This window comes from Urocitellus parryii, chromosome 5 (assembly GCF_045843805.1).
Source record: "Urocitellus parryii isolate mUroPar1 chromosome 5, mUroPar1.hap1, whole genome shotgun sequence".
In the NCBI taxonomy this organism is placed as follows: Eukaryota; Metazoa; Chordata; class Mammalia; order Rodentia; family Sciuridae; genus Urocitellus; species Urocitellus parryii.
Window position 1 is genome coordinate 180,446,137 of NC_135535.1, and position 25,985 is coordinate 180,472,121.

General features: G+C 36.1%; 1 protein-coding gene across 1 annotated transcript; it reads left to right on the forward strand.

The window, feature by feature from the left end:
- Positions 1 to 25,985, forward strand: Znf518a (zinc finger protein 518A). The gene is made up of 3 exons (XM_026394853.1): positions 1 to 48; positions 2,308 to 2,394; positions 20,076 to 25,985. The coding sequence occupies exon 3, from the start codon at positions 20,202 to 20,204 to the stop codon at positions 24,651 to 24,653; it is 4,452 nt and encodes a 1,483-aa protein (XP_026250638.1). The 5' UTR covers positions 1 to 48; positions 2,308 to 2,394; positions 20,076 to 20,201; the 3' UTR covers positions 24,654 to 25,985.

Below are 25,985 nucleotides of genomic sequence, written 5' to 3' on the forward strand. Positions count from 1 at the left end.
GGGTAATGGCCGCCATCAGGGACTCGCAGGCAATGGGGACCACGACAGGTATTCCCTGTGAGCGGGACCGCCCAAACCGGCTAGGATGCCGGGACTTCTAGAGCACCAGCTAGGAGCCAACGAGCGAATTTGTGGGGGCTCTCGGGTCCCCAATACGGGCTACGGGATCCGCCTCTTGTGATAGGAAGCGCCTGTTAAAATAGTCCCGGCCATGCAGCGCTTCCGCTTAACTTGCTGCAAAGTTTTTCTGGAGAAGTCAGTCTTTTTATTCAGCGCTTTTGCAGACTGCTAGGGCTGGTCTGTTCGCTTCGTAGCTGGGGGTTGTTTTAAGTCTGAGCTTTTGGGACTCTCCACTCTCCCCCATCCTAGGGGCTGGGCGGGAGCGCGGCACGGTGTGCCTCCGCGCGCCCAAGGGGGCAGCGGAACCCCGGAGGAAGGGGCGGATCGGGCGCGGTGTTTGGGGCGAAGCGGGGCGCGCGGCGCTCGAAGCACCACTCGGCGGCTACCGCGGCTCGTCGAGACTGCATGGGCACCCCTCAGGCCCCACCCCTCGAGCTGTAGGTTCGCTAGCCCGACTCGACGGCATCCCTGTTATGGTCTCAGTCTCTGGTCATTGGGGGCTGTTTCTTGCAGAGGTGCCAAGCTCCCAGGCGCTCGCACCCTTCTCGCCCTCTTAAGAGCTGGGCAAAGGTGCTCTTACCTGTAGACCCCAACCACACTCAATGACAGATGAGTTTTGGTGTAACTGGCTTTTTTGCACTTGAAGTGTCCATTTTGAAACTGTTCTTAACATGGTGTCCTCTTTGTCGAGTAGGTAGTCTCTGACTAGGTGTCTTTGGTAGTTGAAAGTATATGGGGGTGAATGTACGTAAGATAAAATGTTTTAGCTCTTAAGTAGACCAGTGAGACAGTTGTATCTTTAAAGTTCCGAAAACAAAAGTTGAGGCTCGGTTTCCCTTTTTTATGTTTAAAATTTGGCCTTTTAGTGTTTGTGAACCATTTTAGTGAAAACATGGTTGAGTTTCTTACCAGAAGTCTTAAAAAAAAAAAAAAAAAAGAAAAAACTCTAGGAAAATGGAATTAGTGTTTAAAGGATTCATAAGAATGTTGAACTTTGTATGATTGTCTTAGTCATGAACAGTGAAGACAACAAACACATCAGGTTAGGAAATTAATTTGAGAGTCTGTGCATATTAGTCAATAATCTACAGATATTGTTTGAATTGCCTTTTCTGCAGCAAGAGGTTTAATTTGAGCATAAAGTTAATATCTTCAGGTTGAATAGATAACTACCATTTTAATTGACTCATGGAAATTCCTTGTCATTGTCAGAGTTTAACTCCAGATCTATACAAATCGGTTCCTTTTCTTTCAGCAAATCTTTTTTTCCCCTGAAATTTACAGACATTATGTTGCATTAATATTTTCAGGGCATCGGCATTTTGTGGGGGAAGGTAAACAGTAGACCACGTTGGTTTTTGCTAAAACTGTAATTACCAATTCAAAACATTTTATATATGGTTGTATGAAAAGATAAAAGGACAGTGACCACAGTGAATATCTACTGTATGAACGTAGAAGTGCTTCAGATTTTTACTATGTCACATTTCATATCCTGTCTTTTCTGGTAATAGTATCCTATGATGCCCAAAGTTTTTCTATTTTGAAATATGAAGAGAATTTGACTTCAAAATACAACTTCAGTGCCCTTTTAACGTACTTTTTATTGTTATTTTTTTGTTTGTATTTGTTTGGAATTTTTCTCATTGGATTATTGTGTGCTTTAAGGCACTAATACAACTTTTTTTTTTTTTAAATTATATGAGACTTGAATTTTGCCTAGATTCCTTCAGGTACTCTACTAAAAGATTATTGACAAAACACTATAATTAGAAGAAAAGGACTATTACAAAATGTTGAAATTTTACTTATTATCTGATCCAGGTGTGTAGGCAGTGAATGGGATATTGACTTCACATGATGAGCAATTTTCATAGGTCATTATACCAGAGTGAGAATTGTTAAGAGGTAATATGGTAGTAGGATAACAGGGTTGGGCCAGACTAATGTTCCCTCTCATATTAAATAAAGATATTAACTAGATTGATTCCAAGCTTTGAGTTGTAACTTTTGTAAATATATAATGTTGTCACTGGATATCAATGACAATGTAATATGCATAGGTTCAGAGAGGTGGTTTTTCAAAATTATGCTATATTGAATATGAAATGTTACCGATTGAGTACAGAAATGTTTCACTAACAGTTTTTGTAATCAAAATTTTAAAATCTTGCATTTTGTTTGCAGATAATCATCTCTTCCTTTGATCACGGTTGCTGATTGTGACATTGTCCAAGCATTAAATTGTGTGCCTTTTATTCCTTCAAGAAAGAGGTATTGTAAAGACTGAAATACCTGGAGTATTTGATTTGTTACATAGTAAGTTCATATGTTTTAATACTGGATTAAACTAAAATAGTTATTTAAATATCAGTTTTCATAAATTATAAGTTAGATTTTTTATTTTTGGTCTTAATAAATTATTTATACATGGGTTTTCCTTTTAATAGAAACCAAAAGGTAATTTTTGGTCTTATAGTTTATTATTTAATATTTTTCTTAAAGCTCTAAAGATGAATTTTAGATTTGTCATTTTTATGAATGTAGAGGTAGTAATAGGGGCATCTGAATAATGAACACTGGAGATAAAAATGATAGAAACTTATTTTATAGCTGTATAAATGGCCAGAAAAGTGACTGTGTTTTTGGTCTGGTCAGTGCTAAGTAGTACACCTAAGAAAAATTATGAAATATATATTTATATTAATAGCATCTACATTATGAGTCAGAAAAGGGTGTGGGAATCACTATAGATTTATTACTAATCTCCTGGAGACAGTCATCTGAATATCCTGGTGAGGACAAAAGAAAAGGCAAAAATCTGGTAATAAATCCATGTTATTAGAGGGAAAGCTATGGAAATGTAGTGAGAAATATTTTACCCTTGTACTGATTATCTACTCCTCACACACAGATGTCCTTGTTTGTATTTGATAGGTCTTAAGATTTGAAATCCCAGAATTCTTGGGTATCTCAGTATCTTAAAATTCCTCTCATCAAAGGTATTAAATATACTCATTAATATAGCACTAAATGAGGAAAAAGATTATGTATGTAACAGCTGAAGAGCTGAAGTAAACCATATCACCCTACATTATTATTTTATCAATCATAACTGTGTTCCTCCTTGATCTTCACAGATGGTTTTCTTTTTCAGGGCCACTTTTCACAAAGGCATGAATTTTTAATTTTGTCAAAAAATTTATGACAACTATTTTGAGTAGAGAGCAACAAAGCTTGAGTTGAGGTACCAGTTTATCAATGTTTTTTACTTGAATAACGTCTTCTATAATATTTGTTTGAGCCTCTTGCTAGGAGATTTACATGGGCACTGTGTTGTTCCTGAGTAGAGAAATTAATGCTGAATACTAAGAGTTTTTTATTCCATATTTGGTCTACATTATTCAAAAAAAGAAATATAAGTGCTTAGAACAAGAGCTTCGGATGTAGTGAAGTAAATAAGAGACTGCTGTATGATGACTTAGCAAATGATTTGGGTTGTTTCATCTTGCAAAATTTATGAGCAAAGTTTGACTAGAAATTTGTTGTGATTGGTCTGGCTGTGGGCTGGGGATATAGCTCAGTTGATAGAGTGCTTGCCCCACCCCCCCAAATAAATAAACCTATTCCCTGGTCTGGCTGTGTGAGAAAGTGTCAGAATATTAAAATGAAAGTGCTTAGGAGAAATACTTGGCCTTGGTAATGCAAGCCTGTAATTCTAGCTACTTAGGAAGCTGAAGCAGGAGGATCACAAGATGGAGGCTAGCCTCAAAAGAAAAAATAAAAAGGGCTAGGTATGTAATTCAGTGGTAAAGGGCCTCCGGGCTCAATCCCCAATAACACCCCATAAAATAAATAGAAGCTTAAAAGAATTAAATAGGCTTCCCAGGGGGAATCTCATTTCAAGAGGCAGTAATAGCTAAAACCAAGTATTGGCTTTATAAAAAGTTAAGTAACTCCAAAATACAGTGAAGCATCAATAGTTCCTGTTGAAAATTGGGTTGTAGGTTTTGACTGGTAGAAGACATACAGATTTTTGTCTGTTTAGTATTGCACCATTTGGGAAACAACCCTCACTATTCTGAGTGGTTGGTGAGCTGTCAGTCAGTATTATAACTCATCCCAGTTACAGCACTGATTATGTCTTACTCAAGCAGAGCCCATTAGAATTCTTTGAAATTCATGTATGAAAGTGGAAAGAAGCTCCCTTTTCTTTGAAGTTATTAATTTGGGAGGGAGCTAGTGACATTCTTTCCCATGTGTATGTGAATCCCATTTGTAGAGGGGGAATGTGAAGCCAATAGATATGAGAAAAGGATAGTGATAGAGTGCCAATTTCAGTCTCAGGGAACATAGACCCTTGGGCTAAAATTCCATGTGTAATTGATTTGAATGGGATTGCAGCAGAAAGTGTTCTTATGATTATGTGACCCTTATAAATTTAAGGTGTGTGCATTGCATGGTCATTCACATACTCCACATATTTGCTTCTTTCCTCTACCTTATAAAAGATGGTTTTCACTTACTACTTATTCATCATTCATGCATGCATTTAGTTCTTCCTTCATTCAACTTACAAACAGTTATTGAGTGTCTATTACATGTAAGTATGTGCAGCTGCCTGAATGGTTAAAATTCTGAATGAGGCTGAGTGGATGGTGGACTTTATCTAATATAGCACATTTAAGAAATATATTTAGTTTACACAGACCAACAAACATGCGTTGAGAATAATCAGTGTTGTGCTTAACATTTCAGTAAGAATTAGAGGAGTTTGAAGAACTCAAAGTGCTTTCAGATAAGGAATACAAATTCATGTGTAGGGAACAACACAAAAAAACAGATAAATGAATGCACAGTTGTTTTTTTAAATCTGAGTTCATTTAGGAAGGAAATTAGGGTTGGCCCATGTAGGCAGGTTTTTTTTTAAAGGAATCATAACTACACATGGGTTTTGACTTGTAAGTGGAGGTTTGATAGGCACAGAGAATAATTAAAGAAACAGTGGAGTTGGAAATGATTATTGGCTGACTCAAGATGGGGTGGAGATTGCTTTGTAACATTATTTTTGGGGAGTAAGAAGATAGTAGCAAATAAGATTTGACTTTTTAGGTAAATATGTGTGGCATTTAGAAAGCCAACCAGGAATTTCATTTCTTTTTACTTAGATAGAGGTTTCTTTGAGTAAAATGCTTATATTCCTTTTAAGATAATGCCATTTAGGGATGGTAAAACAAAGTAAATGTAACAAAATGGTGTAAAGTCATTCATTGTGGAAAAAACTTGGTTGTTTATCTATTTTGAATTTTTAAAAAACAGTAATTAACTTGGAATGCTTATGTATGTTTCATACATATTTTTTTCTTACCTCACCCTTTTCGAGAGATCTTTCAGTATAAACAGATAAAACCATACCTTCTTTAGAAATACAGCCAGTTTAAAACTAATGTAGCAATATATTTATAAAAATATTTTAAAAGAGACAAAGACCAAAACTGAAGCAATATTTGATTGCTTATAAAATTCATTTTGAGCTGGATACTAGGAATAGTATAGAGGTTAACATGTCACTTTGTCATTGAATGCTATTGTGTTTTAGACCCTTGCCTACTTTTTCCCCTCACAGTCATTTATCTGACCCTCAATTTGGAGAGTATCATTTGAAATATTCCATTATACCAGAGTTGGCAAACTTACTATAAATGGCCAGATAGTAAATGTTTTAGGCCATATGGTTTCTGTCACATTTATCAGCTGACATTATAACATGAATGCAGTCACAGACAATATGTAAATGAATGTGTGTGGCTGGGTTCCAATGAAAATTTCCAACATAGGCCACAGTCCAGATTTAGTCCACAGGTTGTAGTGTGCCAACCTCTGTGGTAGACTTAATCAGGTATTTCACAAGCTCTCAGTCCTGTGTGCCTACCTGCTAACATCTTTATTCTCCTCTCTAGTTACTACAAATGATTCTGTGCTCCTTTCCAAGTTCAATTGCAACTTATTCACTAGTTTCTATCCTTTCTGACCTGTTGAAAGGCATTGTTACTGCATTCATTCCTTTCTTTTATAGTTTTTTCGTTTTACTAGAATTGATTCTTTCCTTATTCTGGGAACACTTTCTTCATATGGCTTTCAGAATATTACATTCTGATTACCTTTAGTTTCACTGTATATTTATTTTCCATTTCATTTGATGGTTCTTATCTTTTTCCTCTCAGTGTTGTAATGTTTTAAGGCTCAGACTTTGGTCTTCTGTATTTATTTCTTGCTTATTTCATCCTGTTCCAAATATATAAATTCATATATCTCTTCTTGACTCTTAAAATTTTATCTTCCACCTAAACCTCTTTATTCTGTATCCAGTTACACATTCCACATTTCCAGTTGGATGTCAGATAGACATCTCAAAGTTTACACAACTAACACTGCCCTTTTGATATAATTCCCTGCTACTTTCATAGTCCCTTTTTTTTTTTTCCTTAGCAAAGAGCAACTCAGTTCTTCTAGTGACTGGGGTCATAATTTTTAGTTATTCTTGATATGTTTTTTTTTCTCTCTCAGAAACTATGTCAGCTGATCTTATGGGTCATGTTTTTCAAAATATATTCAGAATCTTACCATGCCTTATTGCTTTCATCAAGACCCATCATCTCATCAACTGGATAGTTGTAGTATATTAACCTTCAAACTGGTCCCTTGCTTCTGCTCTTAGATTCCTCTTTAATGCTGAAATGTGATCTCTTTAAAAAATAATTTGGCTCATGTTACTTCTCTGCTTCACTAGCTTCCCATCTCATACATAGTAAAACCAAAGTCCTTACAGCATCGTCCATCAAGCCCCAAGCCCTATTTTTTGAGGAAGTAGTACTAGTAATTGAATCGAGGGCCTCATGGATACTAGGCAAGCACTCTGCCACTAAACCGCATCCCCAGCCCTTTGTTAAAATTCTTATTTTGAGACAGGTTCTTGCTGAATTGCACAGACTGACCTTGTGATCCTCCTGCCTTAGCCTTCTGAGTAGCTGTGTACCAACACAACTGCTCCCAGGTTACTTCTTTGACCTAACTCTTACTGCTTTTTTTTTTTTTTATTCTTTTGTTCAGTTGTGCTGATATTTTTGGTATTTCCCAAATAGGCTAGACATGCTGTACACTCAGGGTCTTGGTATTTACTGTTTCTCTACGTGGAGTACTGGCTCCCTCATTTTCTTAAGATTTTGGCTCCAGGGGGCTGCAGTTGTGGCTCAGTGATAGAGTGCTTATCTAGCATGTGTGAGGCACTGGGTTTGATCCTCAGTACCACATAGAAAGAAAGAAAGAAAGAAAGAAAGAAAGAAAGAAGGAAGGAAGGAAGGAAGGAAGGAAGGAAGGAAGGAAGGAAGGAAGGAAGGAAGGAAGGAAGAGAAAGGAAGGAAGGAAGGAAGGAAGGAAGGAAGGAAGGAAGGAAGGAAGGAACTAAAAAATTTTGGCTCCAATAATACTTTTTTGTTTTGTTTTTGTTTGGGTTGCTGAGGATGAACCCAAAGCCTCCACATCACTCTCCAGCTCCTAATAAGACCTTTTTAAGTGAGGCCTCCCTGACTTCATATTTAAAATTGAACTCTCTGGTTCTGTCTTTTCTTCCCTGCTTCATTGTTTTCTGCAGGGAAAACAGTGTCACCTTTAAATGTATTATATATAACTTATTTACTTTATCACCTAAATAACTAGTAGAGTGTTAACTCCATGAGGGGAGGGATTTTTGTTTGCTTCATTGACTTTTGTATTCCCAGTGCTTAGAACAAAGACTGGTACCTAATGGTGCCACCTAAAAGTCCAGCTCTATCCCAGATGCTGGTGTTACAGCAAAGAACATGTGTGTGTGTGTGTGTGTGTGTGTATAAAACTAATTAGGACAAATTTAAAATAAAAAAAAGGTTATATTAGTTTATAAATAATCTGGGGAGGTTAAATTTAAAAGATGAAATGGCATAACAATGTAACACATTTTGCCCAGGCACATGCCAGTAATCCCGTCTACTTGCAAGACTGAAGCAGAATCACAAGTTCAGAACCAACCTTGGCAACTTAATGTGAGACCCTGTCTCAAAATATAAAATTTAAGAAAAAGGACTGGAGCTGGAGCTCCGTGTAGGCGCTTGTTTAGCATTCTCAAGGCCCTCAGTTCAATCCCAAGTACTACCAAAAAATATCCAAACAAACAAATAAAATAGAACCAGATTGTGATAAGGTGGTGAGCACTGACTACCCTTTTTGTAAGTATTTAAGAAAGGGAAAGATTAGTGAGTATTGCTTAAGTCTCACGTACCTGTAGGAGAGAATTGGAATATTCAACTGTTACTGAATTTAGTTAGAGGAAAAGGGAATGACATGCCTGGCGAAAGGAAACAACATGAACAAGGTAAATTAAGGCATGTATGTGTGGGTAAGCATCTTTTATATTAAGCAGTTATGCATCATAGTTCATAGCATGAGAAATGTTTCCCTGAATCAGGAACTGTGTCTGTGTATTTTAATCTTTAATTTTAAACTTGTTCATGCCATCCTACCTTAATGGTATGTGGCTCACATGTACACTAAATTACATTTACATACTTAAGCCTACATTTCTATTATCTGCGTTTGAGTTACTTTTTAGGCCACATTGATTGGAAGGGAGCTGACTTTGGTTATGTATGTCAATTCTACAAAACTTTTTTTCTTATTTAAACATAACAGGCATTAGTTCCTCTGGTGAATTTTTTAAAATTTTGAAACGGCTACAAAACAAAAAAACAGTTTTTTTTCCAAGTTATGAAGACAGTAGCTATTCAAGGGCACTTATATAAGTTCTGCTTTGAAAGTAATAGTCTTAGGAGTGTTTTTGTTTTGTTTTGTTTTGTTTTGTTTGCTTTGTTTTCTAGATTCTTGTATTTTTCACTAAATTTTTCCTGCTGCAAGCTACTTTGATCTCCAGTCATATATAAGTGTTTCATACTTATTTATCTCTACAGGAAAAGAGTAGGTAGCTCAAGAATGCAGTAGTTATAGAAAAAAAAAAATCATGACTGTTTTCCTTTCTGTGTAATGTGACAAGTTGCATGCTGAGTCACAAATATGGCTGTGCTAAAATCAGAGTTTTTTTAGTTCTTTGTTAGTGTTTAACCAACTAAAGTGTAGTTAGTAGCACATAGAGTCTTCTTTTTTAGGCTCTGTAGAATGACTTTGCTTTTTATTTTGTTGTAAAGAGCAATATAACTCTCCAGGAATGCTTCCTTTTGATTCACTCTGTTCAAATCATCCTTATCCTTGGCATTTTGCTTTGGGAATTTCTTTGTACCCAGTGTAAGAGTCGTATGTTAACATTGCTACTTCCCTGTTTCCTCATTTTTAATTTTAATTGTTACTCTAGTCTTCTAATTTTCTCACCTCTATTTTTACTCTTTGGCCAATTTATCTTGCCTTCTGGTGCCATTCTAAGAATATTTCTGAAATAACTGCTTTTGAAACTTCTCTGTCCTCATAAACTAACAATGGCTCCTAGTTACCTTTCATATCAAGTTCACATCTGTCCTCTGTAGTCTTTCTTACTTAACCACCCATTATGCATTCATTCTTTCTTTGATCTAGCACTTGAGAGAAAAATGCTTTCCTTCCAACTTTTCTATTTTTCAGGTTTAGATTGCTTTTGCTTTCTTTCTTACATGTTTAAGTCCTACTTCTCTTCAAAAGACCTTTACAGAACCTACCCTTTTGTGAAATAAACACAGTTAGCATTGATCTATCAACTTTCTGTCCTAAGTAATAGCAATCAAAGTGAATTACTAGTTCAAGCTGAAAGGAGGAGTTACTTTAAGGAAAAGGGATTCCTAAAATTCAAGGGCAAGAACATACAGGCAGACCTCAGTAGAGGCTTATGGCTACAAGCAATATCAGAGTAATTAGTTTCAGTGAGGGTACTTGGGAAAGCCAATGATCTCTCCCTGTTGATTTGGTTTGTTTCTTTTATGCTGTACCATGCTGTCATTCTTCTAAAGAATTAACACTTCATTAGTAGTTTGGAGAATGTCTTTCTATATAGAGTTGTCTATTTTTAAAAAATATTTATTTTTTTAGTTGTAGTTGTACACAATACCTTTTATTTTATTTTATTTTATGTGGTGCTGAGGATTGAACCTAGGGCTTTGCACATGCTAGGCAAGCGCTCTACCACTGCTGAGCCACAACTCAAGCCCAGATTTGTCAAATATGTTTAACAAACATATAGTCATTGAATATTTCTTCTGACAAAAATGACATAGACATGAGGATCTTTTAATTTAAAAATGTATTGCATGCCTTAATCTACAACTTCCTTTATTTTAAAAATTAAAAATATTATTCACAATAAATATCTTTACAAGTCAGTTCAGTGCCTACATCTTCTTCCCTCTCCCCACCCCAGTCCCCATCCTCTGTTTCTTTTTCTTCACTGGCCAACAGTGGGCATTAGAAATATACAACATGTCCGTTTGGGGCTGTGGCATTGGGTACCATATGCGAGGCATTGGGTTCGATCCCCAGCACCACATACAAATAAAATAAAGATATTGTGTCCACCTATAACTAAAAAAATAAATATTTTTTAAAAAAGAAAGAAATTATATAACATGTCGGTGCTGAGAATGTAGCTTGGTGTTGGAGCACCTGTCTCCCATGTGTGAGGGCCTAATTTAATCCCCAGCACCTCAAAAAATAAAAACGTGGCATCTGTAACAATCGATTGGCAGAATTTTTCTTATTTTAACTTGTTTTGGATTCTACGGATGTTGCCCATATTTTCACTTAAGAGTCCTCTGTGACTTTGTTCTTTGCCCATTTTGTAATGTGTTTTTATTATTGTCAGATATATTTATATAAAAATGCATGAAATATACACGTCTGAGATAATGAAACAAATAACCTTTATATTAAACTGTTTTAAGTTAACCAGTGTGTTCTCTTTGGTTCTATCCTCCCTACCCATATGAAATTGCTATTCTGACACTTTTGGTATTTTTATAAGAATTAACTCTACTAGTGCCATCCATTTCCCTGCACTAGAGCAGATTATGCTTAGTGAAGCTAGCCAATCCCTAAAAAACAAATACCAAATGTCTTCTTTGATATAATGAGAGCAACTATGAACAGAGCAGGGAGGAAGAGCAGGAAGAAAAGATTAACATTAAACAGAGATATGAGATGGGAGGGAAAGGGAGAGAAAAGGGAAATTGCATGGAAATGAAGGGAGACCCTCATTGCTATACAAAATTACATATAAGAGGTTGTGAGGGGAATGGGAAAATAAACAAGGAGAGAAATGAATTACAGTAGATGGGGTAGAGAGAGAAGATGTGAGGGAAGGGGAGGGGGGATAGTAGGGGATAGGAAAGGTAGCAGAATACAACAATTACTAATTGGGCATTATGTAAAATTGTGGATGTGTAACCGACGTGATTCTGCAATCTGCATTTGGGGTAAAAATTGGGAGTTCATAACCCACTTCAATCTAATGTATGAAATATGATATATGTCAAGAGCTTTGTAATGTTGTGAACAACCAATAAAAAAAAAAAGAATTAACTCCAAGTTTTTTAGTTTTGAAAATTTGGTAATAAGCCTAAATCTTGCATCTAGGTATGCAATGAAAAGTAACAATGGTATTAGATGAAGGCTACCAGGGGATGCTAAGGTGAACAAGGCACCTGGGCCATAGTCTAGCTTTAGCTTTTGTGGTAGTTAACTGGGAGCCCTTTTGGGGATGTTGGTGTATTAAGTCAAGAGTGAATCCTAGGAACTTGAGGGCTCACCATAATCAGAATCTGATGGGTTTGTAGTGTGGACAGATATTGGATATCTGGAAGAATGAGTAGTCTGGTTTGAAATTGGTTTTTGAGGTCACCATGTGACAAGTTACATGCTGAGTCACAGTGTGAATATAGGAACATAGAAAGGAAAACAGAAAAACCATCAGTAGATATCAACACAAGTCAAATACAGATGAGATCTGGGCCTGGCTCACCTAGGAATTCTGTGCTAAGGTTGAAAAGATGGTGTGAAGTTCTTAATGATAATTGAGTGTTCATCTTTGACCTGCCTGGAACATGTGATCTGATGCCCAGCTTTTATACTGGGATTTCCCTTTACTGTTTATTCTCTATTTGGGTGGAATATATCTTCTAGGAACTTCTTAAGGAAGGGTATCTGGCAGGTAAATTTTGAGATTTTTCTTTCATGTCTTCATTTTATCCTTACACTTGATCAATAGCTTGGCGAAGTATAGAATGTTCAGTTGGAAGTTTTACCTCAGGATTTGAAAGCATTGTGCTTTGTTTTTGTCTTCCCATTGTTGTTGTGAGAAGTCTGGAGCCTTCTAATTTCTGAACTTTTGTTATATGACCTGTTTTTCTCTCTATAAACATTTGGGATATTCTTTTTGCCCTACTGTTCTGAATCTTTTGCAATGATATGCCTTGGTTCATATGATATGCCTTGCTGTGCATATAGAAGACATTTTTATCCTGGAAACTGATTTTCTACAGTTCAGTACTGTAAAACATAATTTATGATTGCCTCCCTCTTTGTTTGTACTTTCTTTCTCCATTCCTGTGGTGTTAGACCTGAATTGCTTCTCTTAACTTTCTTGGTTCTCCTATTTTTATCTTGTATTTTAAACCTTCTACTTCCTGTCCTCCTTTTCCTCCCTGTTTTGTACTGGGGATTAAATCCAGGAGCATTCTACCCTTGAGTTACTTCCTGAACTTTTTTCTAAAAAATTTTAAACCTTTTGTGACAAGTTGCCCAGGCAGGCCCCAAGCTTATAATCCTCCTGCCTCAGCCTCCCCAGAAGCTGTGATAACAGATGTGTGCCACTATGCCCAGCTTTTTATTTCTTTTATTATTATTTTTGAGACAGGATCTTGCTATATTGCCTATATTGTCCAGGCTGTCCTTGGAATCATGGTTCTCCTGCTTTAGACTCCTGAGTAGCTGGCCTACAGGCATATGCCATTGCTTCTGGTGTTTATTATATTTATTTAGAGTTCTTCTTTGTTCTCTTAATGTTCCTTTTTTGAGGGGGGGGTAACATTCTGTTCTTTTTTGCATTTTATTCTTATTTGTTCTAGGTAGTTATACATGATAGCAGAATACTTTTCGATTCATTGTATACAAATGGAGCACAGTTTTTCATTTCTCTGCTTGTACATGATGTAGAGTCACACCACATGTGCAGTCATACATGTACCTAGGGTAATGATGTTCATCTCATTCCACCATCTCTCCTGCCCCCATATCCCCTCCCCTCCCTCCCTCCCATTTGCCCAAGTTCTTCCATTCTTCCCATGCCCCCCCCCATTATGGATCAGCAGCACTATTTTTATTTCTATTTTTTATCAATGAGTGATTTTTGTTTTTCTTTTTTCTTTTTGGTGGTGCTAGGAATTGAACCCAGTACCTTGTGCATGCAAGGCAAGCGCTCTATCAACTGTGCTATATTCTTCAGCCCTTTGTCAATGAGTTTTAAAAAAATTTTATCTTAATGTATAATCTCCACTTTAACAATTACTTTTTTCCATTGATTTGGTCTAATTTTAGAGGACTAATTTTAGAGGACTGCCTCAGATGTCTGTTGAGAGCCACAGCCGAAGGGGCCCCAGCAAACTTCCAGCTGCCAGCAAACTTCCAGCTGCCAGCTGATGATTGGCTCACAGCGGCCCCAGCAAACTTCCAGCTGCCAACTGATGATTGGCTCACAGCGGCCCCAGCAAACTTCCAGCTGCCAGCTGATTGGCTCCTCTGTGGTGATGCTCATTGGGCTGTTTCCCCACCCTTTCAGTCCACGGAGTTGCTCATTGGGGGACTCTTTTTAGCTCTGCCCCCACGACCCAGCCAATCGGCCTCAAGAGCAGGAGGAGTGGGGGGGATGAGAGGCTTGTGGGAAGCTGGTGGTGGCAGTTGGGCTCTGAGGGAATTCCTGAAGAGCTGGTATGGCATGTGTGTTCTAAAAATAAAGTTCGTTTCTGCTTGATAAGTGGCTCCTGAATTGTGCCCAGCCAGACTGCGGCATTTGGTGGCTCACGCCACACCACACGAGCTCTTCAGGAATTCCCTCAGAGCCCAACTCTGAGGGAATATTTGCTTATATGATTCTATAATTTGCCCTGTTCTGAGTTTTTAAATATAATTTGCAACCAAGGGAAATTTAAATCCAGAATCTTATTTAGTATACAAGGAACAGATAATCCTACATCTAGGTATGACAATATTTGTAGTTGTAAAACACATTGTCTGTGTGAGAGAGAGAAACATGAAAAATAGGTAAGGGCTATGTAATAGATAGGGAAATTAATAAGCCTTCCAGTAGCTCTTGAATTATATTTTCAGTGTGGCCTTTTTATTTTGTTGTGAATGTTACAAGTTTTTAGGACTGCAGAAGTGCATATTGGGATGAGAATAAATATAAATCTATTCATCCTTCAGAAGTACTTAATATGCATTGCCAGGCACAAGTTTGAGGCCAGCCTTAACAACTTAGCAAAGCCTTGTCTCAAAATAAAAAGGACTCGGGATATAGTTAAGTGGTAAATGTGCAGGGTGTTTTACATGCAAGGACTGAAATTGTATCAGTCTTCATAACAGCAAAACATTGGAAAAGATTTCAAGTCCTACCAGTGAGTATCTCATTAAATAAGCCAGAATACATCTGTTCTGTGAAATACTATGCAGCCATTAAAAAGGGTATTTCCAGGCATTGGCCTGGAAAGAAGTCTATGATATAAAAGTGAAAGAAGTCAAGTTGCAAAAGTATGTAGAGTATTCTATTTACATAGGAATAAATTGAGAAAATCCCATATATATGTATGACTTTTGTGTTTACTTATCCATCCTTCATTTGATAATAATGCTCTGATTCTTTCCAGGGAACTATCCAGTCTCTATTCTCTAATCTCAGTTCATGTTATTGGATGGTGTTCACATGCTTCTGGCTCCAGTGAAGGCTGCCTGCAAATCAGGCCTGGTCATTCATAAAAATTTATCTCACTGTAGGGATTGATGCTTAAGAAAATTTGGGCTGAGACTTATGTTCTACTTTTGAGGGAGTAACATGCTCTTTTCTTAGTCTTGTACCTAGAAGGATGTTAGCCAGTCATCTTGGCATCACCTTGAACCTGAAAATGAAGCCAAGAGAATGAGAGATACCAGATACTAATTACATTGTTTGTATATCTAAGTGAAGCCTCCTCTTAGCATAGTGTATTAGACATCTCCAGTAGTTGTAAATTCTGTTTTGCTCAGATCAGACTGAGTTGGATTTTTGGACATCTGTAACTGAGAGCACTAACTTCTGTGCAAACAGGTATGTTATAAATATATAGAAAATGGTCTGGGATGTTACCCATCAAAATGTTAACAGTGCTTCATGGAAGAATTGCATTGAGGGAGAGGATACCAAGGGGGCTTTCTTCTTTTCACCCTAAATTTGTGGTATTTTGACTTTTTTACATGCCTATAAAAATGAGTAGAAACAATAAAAGAATACTGTATTTATATACTGTTTTTCTCCACTCTTCTTTCCCTTCATTATTTTGAATTATAAAATTTACTATAATCATACTTTTAAAAATATTTACAAACAGTACTGAAGATGTTTTTTATGTCTTACTTTCTTATATGGACTCTTTCCTCTGGTCATGGTAATGTACTCATTGTCTTCTGGATACCTGAGTGACATTGTTGACAGCTTTTTTCATAAATGGATGTTCAAAGAAAGCTGTAAGTAGTATCTGTATTTAAATTCATAATCAAGCCAACCATATTTTCTAAAATAATAGGAATACATAGTCTAGCAGGGAAATTTGTGCTGTTTCTATTATGGCAGGAAAATGTAGTGTAGACCCTAAAATGTTAGGCTTTTAAAAATATTTGGATGGTTTTTATAGAAAGTCAAGAGAATGTTAAAAGGTGACACCAACCCATAAGATTGACATTTGTGATGTGCATATATAGACACATGCTAAATAATCTTAATTTAAAATAATTTGTCATTGTCAGAGAAATGAGAATGCTAAGTGAACTTTCTAAATAACTTCTTTTTGTAATGGGAAATGAACCCAGGGGTGCTTTACCACTGAACTACACCCCTAGTCCTTTTTATTTTTATTTTGAGACAGGGTATCATTAAGTTGCTGCCCTCAAATTTATGATTCTCCTGCCTTAGCCTCCTAGTTGGCTAGGATTATGGGTGTGTTGTGCTGTTTCGTTGTACTGATCAGCCCATTTACTTTTGATGAAATTTTTTGATATGCTAAAATATATTAAATAATTTCATACCTTTTTAAATAGGGTATTCTTAGTATGATATGACTCTTTCTTGACATGTTTTGGGGCCATTATGTTTATCAGTAGTTCTGTATTTCTGAATGCCATCAGGTTATTGGCACAGGTATAACTGTTTCGTTCTTAAGCTATGTTACTTTAATTAGCTATGCTTCTAAGATTTTGTGCCTTTCCCCTCTTTCTATTGAGGTGAAAAATCACATAACATAAATTGGCATTTTAAAGTATATACTGTAGTGGTACTTACTACATATATCTTCTGTGCACCCATTGCCTTCATCTAGTTCCAGAATATTTTGATCTTCCCAAAGGAGACCCCATACCTGTTAAGCAATCAGTTCCATTTTCCTTTTTCCTTTTAACTCCTAAAAACAATGAACCTGCTTTCCATCTCTGTGGTATTAACTATTCTGGGTAAATCATGGTATCCTCTCTTCCTTTTTGAAAATATTTTTGTTCTCTCACTGCCAAGGAACTCTTAATCTTCTTCATTTGCTAAGGATTGTGAAACCAACACAATTTCACTTAAATTGTTAGGAATAAGTCAGATCTGCCTGAGAATATGCAGAGCTTGCCTATGAGGAGAGCTCATGTACTTTCATGAGTGGACTTCATGGCATCTCTTTTGGCTGCCACACATCCTGCTTAATATTTTCTGTTCTTGTATATATACTGGAAGAGCTGCTGGATAGTCAGCTCTGAATAAGCAATGTGTTAATGTACATGTCCTTTCTGCTTTAGGTTAAAGCTGCAGTAGGGCAAGGACCATTTTTTAAATCTCTCCATAGCACCCATCAAAATACTTGATATTTATTAGGTATTTATTAGTTTTTATTAGAGTGAGTTGGTTTTTTGGGGGAGGGTGGGTATTAGGGAATGAACTCAAGGGTACTTGGCCACTGAGCCACATCCCCAGCCCTATTTTGTATTTTATTTAGAGACAGAGTCTCATTGAGTTGCTTAGCACCTCGCCGTTGCTGAGGCTGACTTTGAACTTGCCATCCTCCTGTATCAGCCTCCCAAACTGCTGGGATTACAGGCATGCACCACAGTACCTGGCAGATTGAGTTGCTTTAAAAGCCTATTTTCACTCTGGCTATCAGTCTTTGGGAAATGTTACTTTATAAGAAAAATGTTTAATTATGTCGATATTTGAAATGGGATTGATGGGATTTAGAAGTATGAAAATATAGTTTTTTTGGCACTTGTAGAAATACAGTTTTGGACATGTAATATTACTATAAGAAGTAGTTTGCTTTTTGTAATGAACCCCATGATAGTCCTCTCTATATGTAGCAATAGGTAATACCATCTATGTAATAATACCACACTATGGTTTTTGGCAAACGAAGAACCCTTAATTATAACGTTTCACATGTATGAACCTTACAGTCAGATTCTGATATGGTGAAAGTTACATAGGTGGTTATGATGCTTGTCATTGTTGAGAAACTGCTCTATAGGGAGTATTCCAGTTCATATGGAGTGCCCACCAGGTACATGGGAACTTTTATCTATCCCTTTATTATTATTTTTTGTAGTTTTGAAGAACAAAATGTTTTTAAAAACGTAAAAATTACATTTAGCGATACAGTACAATATTTAGAGTAAAAAATTTAACATTTTACTATATTAGGTATGGCATATTAAAAAATCAGTAAGCTGGCACCTTTCTAATATATATTGTTAGTTTAGCATGTACATTAATGTGCTTTTTAAGATGTGGCCTAAAATAGATTTGAGAAATAATATAAGGATATTTTAATCTGTAAAGCAATTTGACTTTTAATTATATTCCTTCAGTAAAAGATTTCTGTAACCCTGAAGTTTTTAGGTATTTAGATTAACTAAAATTTAAACATGAGATCTTTGGTCATTATGAGTGGAGCTTAATATGATTTATACTTTATTTTCTTTAGCTTATCCAGTTTTATCTAATATTTGCTTATGTATTTAAGAACGTAAAAATAAGAAAATCTAAGTTTTCTAAAATATAATTTTATATGTTTACTATTGAACTTTTAGTACTCAAATTCCAATCTCAGCAACATACTTGGTAATCAGAAGGTAATGGTTCTTAACAGTTTGTTAATGGTTCTTAACAATCTTTATGTGTGTTTTCTTTTTCTTTCCTTCTTTCTTTCTTTCATTCTGAGGATGGAACCCAGATGCTGGGAAAGTGCTAGCACATCCCAAGCCTCACTGAGTTGTTCAGGGTGGTCTTGAGTCTAGTTCTCTTCCTTACTCAGCCTTCTGAGAGCTGGGATCACAGCTGTGTTCCCCCACACACCTGGCCATGTGTATTTTCTCAATTTTTTACAGCAGCCTTGTGAAGGAGGAAGGGGAAGTACTGATTTTCCCCCATTTTTCCAGTGAAGAGATTATAACACAGATTCAAACTTGTTAGAATAACACGACCAGTAGGTACTTTAATTAGTGTAAGTGGATAGTAATGGTTATATTCTAACCTGCCAGAGGCTTTCATTACTCCCATCTGCCTGAGTACTTGGGACCAAAAAACCTCAAATAGCCTAAATGGTAGGAAACCAGACCAGGTAGTAGACAGACTTCAAGAATAAGGGAAATTTCTGTTTCTTTCAATTTTTTCCTACTTATTATTTTTTTACCAGTTAGTAGTGATAACTTTGGATAGTAAATGTCGTCTTTTTGTTGTTGTTTGTGTTAGATGAATCAGGCTTTTATTTTAAATGTAGATTATCTCTGGGTAACTAAGGAAATAGAAAATTTGGGGTGAAATATTTCGGGATTGAGAATTACCTTATGAGTAATGTAATATGTGTAGGATCAACTATGCGAGTGAAAAAGTAAAAGTTAATAGTATGCACAAACCATGTGTGCTTAACTGATATAACTGGAGCTTATGTTTTTAGAGATCTCTTGTTAGGATTTTTTTTTTTTTCCTAGAACTGGGCATGAACCCAAGACCTTGCAAGCAATCTACCACTAAGCTGCTTTCCCAGCTCCCGACCTTTTTTAAAATCATATTTTGAGACAGGGTCTCACTAAGTTGTCCAGGCTGGCCTCCAATTTGTTATTCTTCTGCCTTAGCCTCTTGAGTAGCTGGGATTATAGGCCTATGCTACTACCATGCCTGGCTCTGAAACCATTTTTATTCCATCAGATATAGTGGTGCATGCCTGTAGTCTTAGCTACTTAGGTGGTTGAGGCAGGAAGATCCTTTGGGCCTTGGAGTTCAAGGCTGGCCTGGACAGCATAATGAGAACCTATCTCAAAAAATAACTTTTTAATCCTGTTTTAAAACCAGTTTACTATAAAAATCTTAGAGTTCTAGGGTACTTATCCAGCTGTTGTTTTCTTTTAATGAGGAAACTGAGGTACAGAGAAGCTGAAGCTTTCCCAGTGTCATATAATAGAGTTTAAACTAGAGTATGCTTTCCTGACTTCCAAATGAATTTTAGTTTTACTTTAAATGATTACTTCTTGCTAAGTTTTTCTTAACATACTTAACAGGTGGTTTGTGTCTTTAATATACATGCTTGATTAGTATTTCTAGTCTGCTAATATGAATGTAGAGATATAAAACTTACTTTGAATTTTGTGATGAAAATTTCAATTTTTTTGTTTAATTTTAGGTGAAATGATGTGGGGAAAATTCTGGTTATTTTGAAGATGTCTCGACACAGTATCATTTCCTGTTTAAATTACAGATAACTTCAGAGATTTTCAGAACAAAACAAACTGAGATTTTTAATTAAATCATGCCATCTGAACAGAAACAGTTTTTTTGTGATGAAAACCAAACTACATTTAAAAAAGAAAATGATGTGGAAAAGGTGATATCTGATCCTATCAGATCAGCACCTAGACCAAAAATTTCAGAAAGTAGTTTTCATTATGATCTTAAAAATGTGAAAATTGATTTGCCGAAGATAAATATTCCAAATGAAGTCCTAGTGAAAAGTGAAGTTGACAAATATAGAAAATTATTTCAGAGTAAACCACAGACTGCAAGAAAATCTATCAGTGTAAAGACTGTGAGCTGTGTAGAGGAGTGCATATTACTTCATAAGTGTGAGAGACCTGAAGAAGAGGGTATAAAAATGTCTGCAAAAATACTCAATTTCAGCTGTTTAAAATGCCAAGACAGCACTCTGTATAGCCCAAATGATTTGCAGAAACACTTTCAAATGTGGCACCATGGTGAATTGCCTTCATATCCTTGTGAAATGTGCAGTTTTTCAGCAAATGACTTCCAGATATTTAAACAACACAGACGAACCCATAGGAGCACTTTAGTAAAATGTGATATTTGTAACAATGAGCGTGTATATACTTTATTGGATTTGACAAAGCATTTCACATCTACACATTGTGTTAATGGTAATTTTCAATGTGAAAAATGCCAATTCTCCACCCAGGATGTTGGCACATTTGTCCAGCACATTCATAGACATAATGAAGTTCATTATAAATGTGGTAAATGCCATCATGTATGTTTTACCAAAGGGGAGCTTCAGAAGCACCTTCATGTGCATTCTGGCACTCTTCCCTTCACTTGTCAATATTGTAGCTATGGTGCCACCCGTAAAGACTATCTTGTAAGACATGTTATAACTTTGCACAAAGAACACTTGTATGCAAAAGAAAAACTGGAAAAAGATAAATATGAAAAAAGGATGGCAAACACTTCATCGGGACTCAAGTTAATACTGAAAAGATATAAAATAGGTGCATCAAGGAAGACATTCTGGAAACGTAAGAAAATTACTAATGGAAGTGACAGAAATATAGAAGAAAACACTCAAGTGCTTAATAAAATGAATAAAACACAGACCAAATCTGAAGACCAGAGCTATCTTGGTGAAGAACATTTAAATGAGGAAAAGGGTGAAAGACTACACTGTGAGAATAGTGATGAGCCTGCAGAGTTGGAGTCAGGAAAACCAGCTCTTTTGTCCACTGGGCAATGTAATAGAGCTGAGGAGGGATCCAATGCTACTTCCGGTTTTTTGAAGACTGCTCTACAAGGACCTACAGTATTAATGGTGAAAAATAATAAAATAACAATTCCTGCTAACTATAGTGCTAAGTTTATGGGCTTCAAGATGGTAGATGGAAAACAGCATATTGTAATAAAATTGTTGCCCACAAATAAGCAGAATTTATACTCGCCCACCTCACACTCAGATGCTGCAAAAGACAGTACTACTAATTTGCAGCCCCAGACTTTGGACACACCTGGATTTTTAACAGGAGTAACAACTGAGATAAGTGACACAGTTTATATGAAACCACCTCCGTTTTCATGTTCATCTCCTGTACTTTCAGGGAAAGTAATTTCAGAGAAAGAAATGGCTTTTATATCAGAAAAGAATAACATGCTTCCAACAATGGATTATGGCAAAAGTGTATCTTCTTTACCAACAACATCAGAATTGGTTACTATGTCAGTGACCACAAAAGTTGAAGCAAGAGATAATGTTGACTTATGGGGAAATCATATCATTCAGAGTCATCCTGAGGTGTTAGGTACTACCATTAAAAGTCCAGACAAAGTCAACCATACTACCAAACCAAATGCATACAACAGTGGAGATATGCACAACTATTGCATTAATTATGTCAATTCTGAGTTACCTGTTGAGTCCTCCAACCAAGGATCATTGCCTTTTCATAATTACTCAAAAGTGAATAACTCAAATAAACGTCGAAGGTTTTCAGGAACAGCAATGTGTGAAAACCTTCAGAGAGAATCTTCAAGCAAAACAGTTCAGCAACCAGTTAGTGAGACAGCTTTATCCCTAGTGAGGAAGGAGAGCTCAAACCCAGATAGCCTGTTATCATCTGTCAGCTTTTTAAATGATAAAGATGGAATTTTAAAAATGAAAGCTGAAGTTGAAGAACAATGTGTTTTAGAAAAAGGACAAAACATTGAGGGACAAAACCTGTACACTAATGAAAACCAAAACTTAGAGAATGTAACTGAAAAATCTAACTGGAATGACATTTCTAGTGTCGATTCACCTCTGATGCCTAGAATTACATCTGTTTTTTCTCTCCAGAGCCAACAGGCATCCGAATTTTTGCCCCCTGAAGTAAACCAATTGCTTCAAGATATATTAAAACCAAAATCTGATGTAAAACAAGACTCTGACATTCCAAATCAAAGCCTGTCACTTCATTGTGACCAGTCATTTCAGAAACACGAGGGAGAAGGCACAATAGTTGAATCTTCAAAAGACTTCAGAAGGCAAGGCATCTTCCCACTTCTCTCTAGTAATGGAGGTGTTGATGTGCCCCCAAATGATCTGAATTTAAAATGTAATGGAAAGGAAAAACAAGTGCTATCTGTATCACAAGATGTGAGAGATTCAGAGAAGACACCTAGAATTTCAGGTATTGGCACATTACTTAAGACTCAGTCAGATGCAATAATAACACAGCAGCTTGTAAAGGACAAACTACGAGCCACTACACAAAATTCAGGTTCTTTATATATGCAGAGTCCACTTCTAAACTCAGAACATAAAAAAACTATATTTGTTCAAACTCCAAAAGGTTTTTTTATACCACTGCATGTTGCCAATAAGCCTGGATTCCATGTTTTTTCAGGAAGATCACGTCCACTAGTTAATACACAAGGTGTACCTCCTCTTTTAAACAAGAAGCCTGGGATGATTTTGACATTTAATAGTGGGAAACTTGAAGGTCTTTCTACTGTAAAAACTGAGAGTGCTCAAGTTTGTGGAACTGTGACCAAGGATCCTTGCAAAACATCTTTTTTAAAGGTAGAACAAAACAACAATTGTCTAACACCTGCATTTTGTTCCAGCATTGGCAGTTGTTTGAGCATAAAAAGTAGCTCAGAAAATACATTGCCATTAAAAGGCCCTTACATTATTAAAACATCAGCAAGTTCTTCAGTGAAAGCTATTCCTATTCCCAATGCATTGTCTGAGCAGCAGGGAACAAAGTTAAATATCTTGGATTCAGTAAAACCTCAGAATGAAATTTTTTCAAAAACACCACTTTATACCCTCTTGCCTGATGGCACACAAGCTGTTTTTTTAAAGTGTGTGATGCCAAATAATGCTGAGCTGCTTAAGCCTAAGTTAGTCCAAAATAGTTCTTATTATCAAAATATACAGCCAAAGAGACCTGAAGGAACATCACAAAAAATATTGCTGAAAATTTTTAACCCTGTGTTAAATGTGACTGCTGCTAATAATCTGTTAGTTAGCAACTCTGCATCCTCACCACAGAAAGACGGTGTACCATCTAATCAGACTATAGGTGGAGAGCAGAAAGAGCCAGAATCTTCTAGAGATGCCTTACCGTTCTTATTAGATGATTTGATGCCAGCAAATGAAATTGTTATAACCTCTACTGCAACATGCCCTGAGTCTTCTGACGAACCAGTATGTATCAGTGACCATTCAGAGGCCAGGGTATTAAGATGTAAGACAAATTGTACAATTGAGAGAAATTTCAATAGAAGAAAGACTTCCCAAAAAAATTTTTCAAAAATAAAAACAAGTGTAAGAAATAAAGATTCTGAAACTGCCTTTGTAGCTAGAAACAGAAACTGTAAACGAAAGTCTAGGGATAGTTCCCAAGAACCTCCAAGAAAAAAATCATCATTGCATAGAAAGTGTAAAGAAAAGGCTAAAACTGAAGATGTTCGTGAAACATTTGGATTTAGCAGACCTAGGCTTTCAAAAGATTCAGTTAGAACTTTGCGGCTTTTCCCTTTTAGTTCCAAACAGCTTGTGAAATGTCCTAGGAGAAACCAACCAGTTGTGGTTTTAAATCATCCTGATGCAGATGCACCAGAAGTAGTGAGTGTGATGAAAACTGTCGCTAAATTTAATGGACGTGTACTTAAAGTTTCATTGTCAAAAAGAACTATGAATGCTTTACTGAAACCAGTTTGTTATAACCCTTCAAAAACAACTTATGATGATTTTTCTAAGAGGCACAAAACATTTAAACATGTTAGTTCTGTGAAAGAAAGGTTTGTGCTAAAATTAACACTCAAAAAGACAAGCAAAAACAATTATCAGATTGTAAAAACTACCTCTGAAAATGTTTTGAAAACTAAGTTTAATTGTTGGTTTTGTGGTAGAGTATTTGACAATCAGGACGCTTGGGCTGGTCATGGTCAGAGACATTTAATGGAAGCCACTCGGGATTGGAATATGTTAGAATAAGGTATTGTAATTACCAAGGAAAAGAAAAGCAACATTACCTTAGAAGAAAACACTGGGTTGAAGTACCATACTACATGCAGCTTTTACTTGGTATAGTTCCTGAAATTAAATGTTTTAAAAGTCATATGTTTTTAGAAGAGCAAAAGCTTTATGTGTGGTACTTGAAAATGCCATCGTTGCACACATAAGTTTTGGAAGAAACTAATCAGCACAGATGTACCTTGATTTTTTTTAAAGATGTGTTTGTGGGAAGTTAGGGCTAAAGAAAATTTTGATAAAAAGTTTTCCCAATTTACTTCTTTAGAGACTCTTAGTAGAGGGTAATGGCCGCTCCATTCCCTCTCTTCTTCCACCAGCCTTATAAATCTGATATATACAGCTCCTCTGAAGATGGAGAGCTCTTTCACGAAGGAGTTGAGAAATTTCTCCTCACTTGTGAAGATATACTGAGAGCTTGGGTAAAAAAGTTACTTGACATTTGCTAAATACAGTTTAAAGGGTATTAGACTCCTTTGAAAGTATCTTTTAACTTACTATAGTTACTACATCTTAAATAAAGCTCAGAGTATGGGGCAAGTAAACCCTGTATTATGTTAAGTTCTCTTCTATGTCAAAAATTGGAACATCCTCCCAATGTGATTTTGATTTTCTAAATGGCCATGTCAAGTATTGCAATAGATGGGCAGTCTCAAGAGAATCTCTTTGTCTAGTTTCAAGTCCAGTTAAAGAATTTCAACGTTTTCCTTAGGCTGATTATATTCTCCAATGATCCCATTGCACAGAAGTGTGCTTATCTGAATTAAACTGTTTCCCAAAAACCAAGTGACCATCTTTTCCTGATTACCATCCCTTAACCGTGGAACATAGAAACACTTCTAAGGGAATAGATTTTCTTGAAAATTAACATTTTTTTTTTTTTACAGAGATGATATTTTGAAGCACGATTAGCAAGGCAGATCATATTTTTGTCAGTTTAATTAGTATTATTATCTGAACATGTCCAAATTAGGACAAACCATTTTTGTTAGCAACTTTTCAGTATAATGGACAACCCAAAGCAGATATATACTAATTGTTGATGTTGGAAAATGGGGAAGAATTAACACTGGACTCTGGTAGTTCATAAAACTTCAGGACGGATTCCTAAGGAACATGCCCAAAGGAGTTTCTGAGTGAACATTTTCATAACAATCAATAGATTTAAATTTTTCACCTTGTAAGTTTGGATCAAATTTTGTTGGATCATTGGGTAATGAAGTTCTTATATTACAAAATTGTGTGTTTTATGGTTTTTGTTATATTGTTACTATAAGTGTTAAATGATATTTTCAT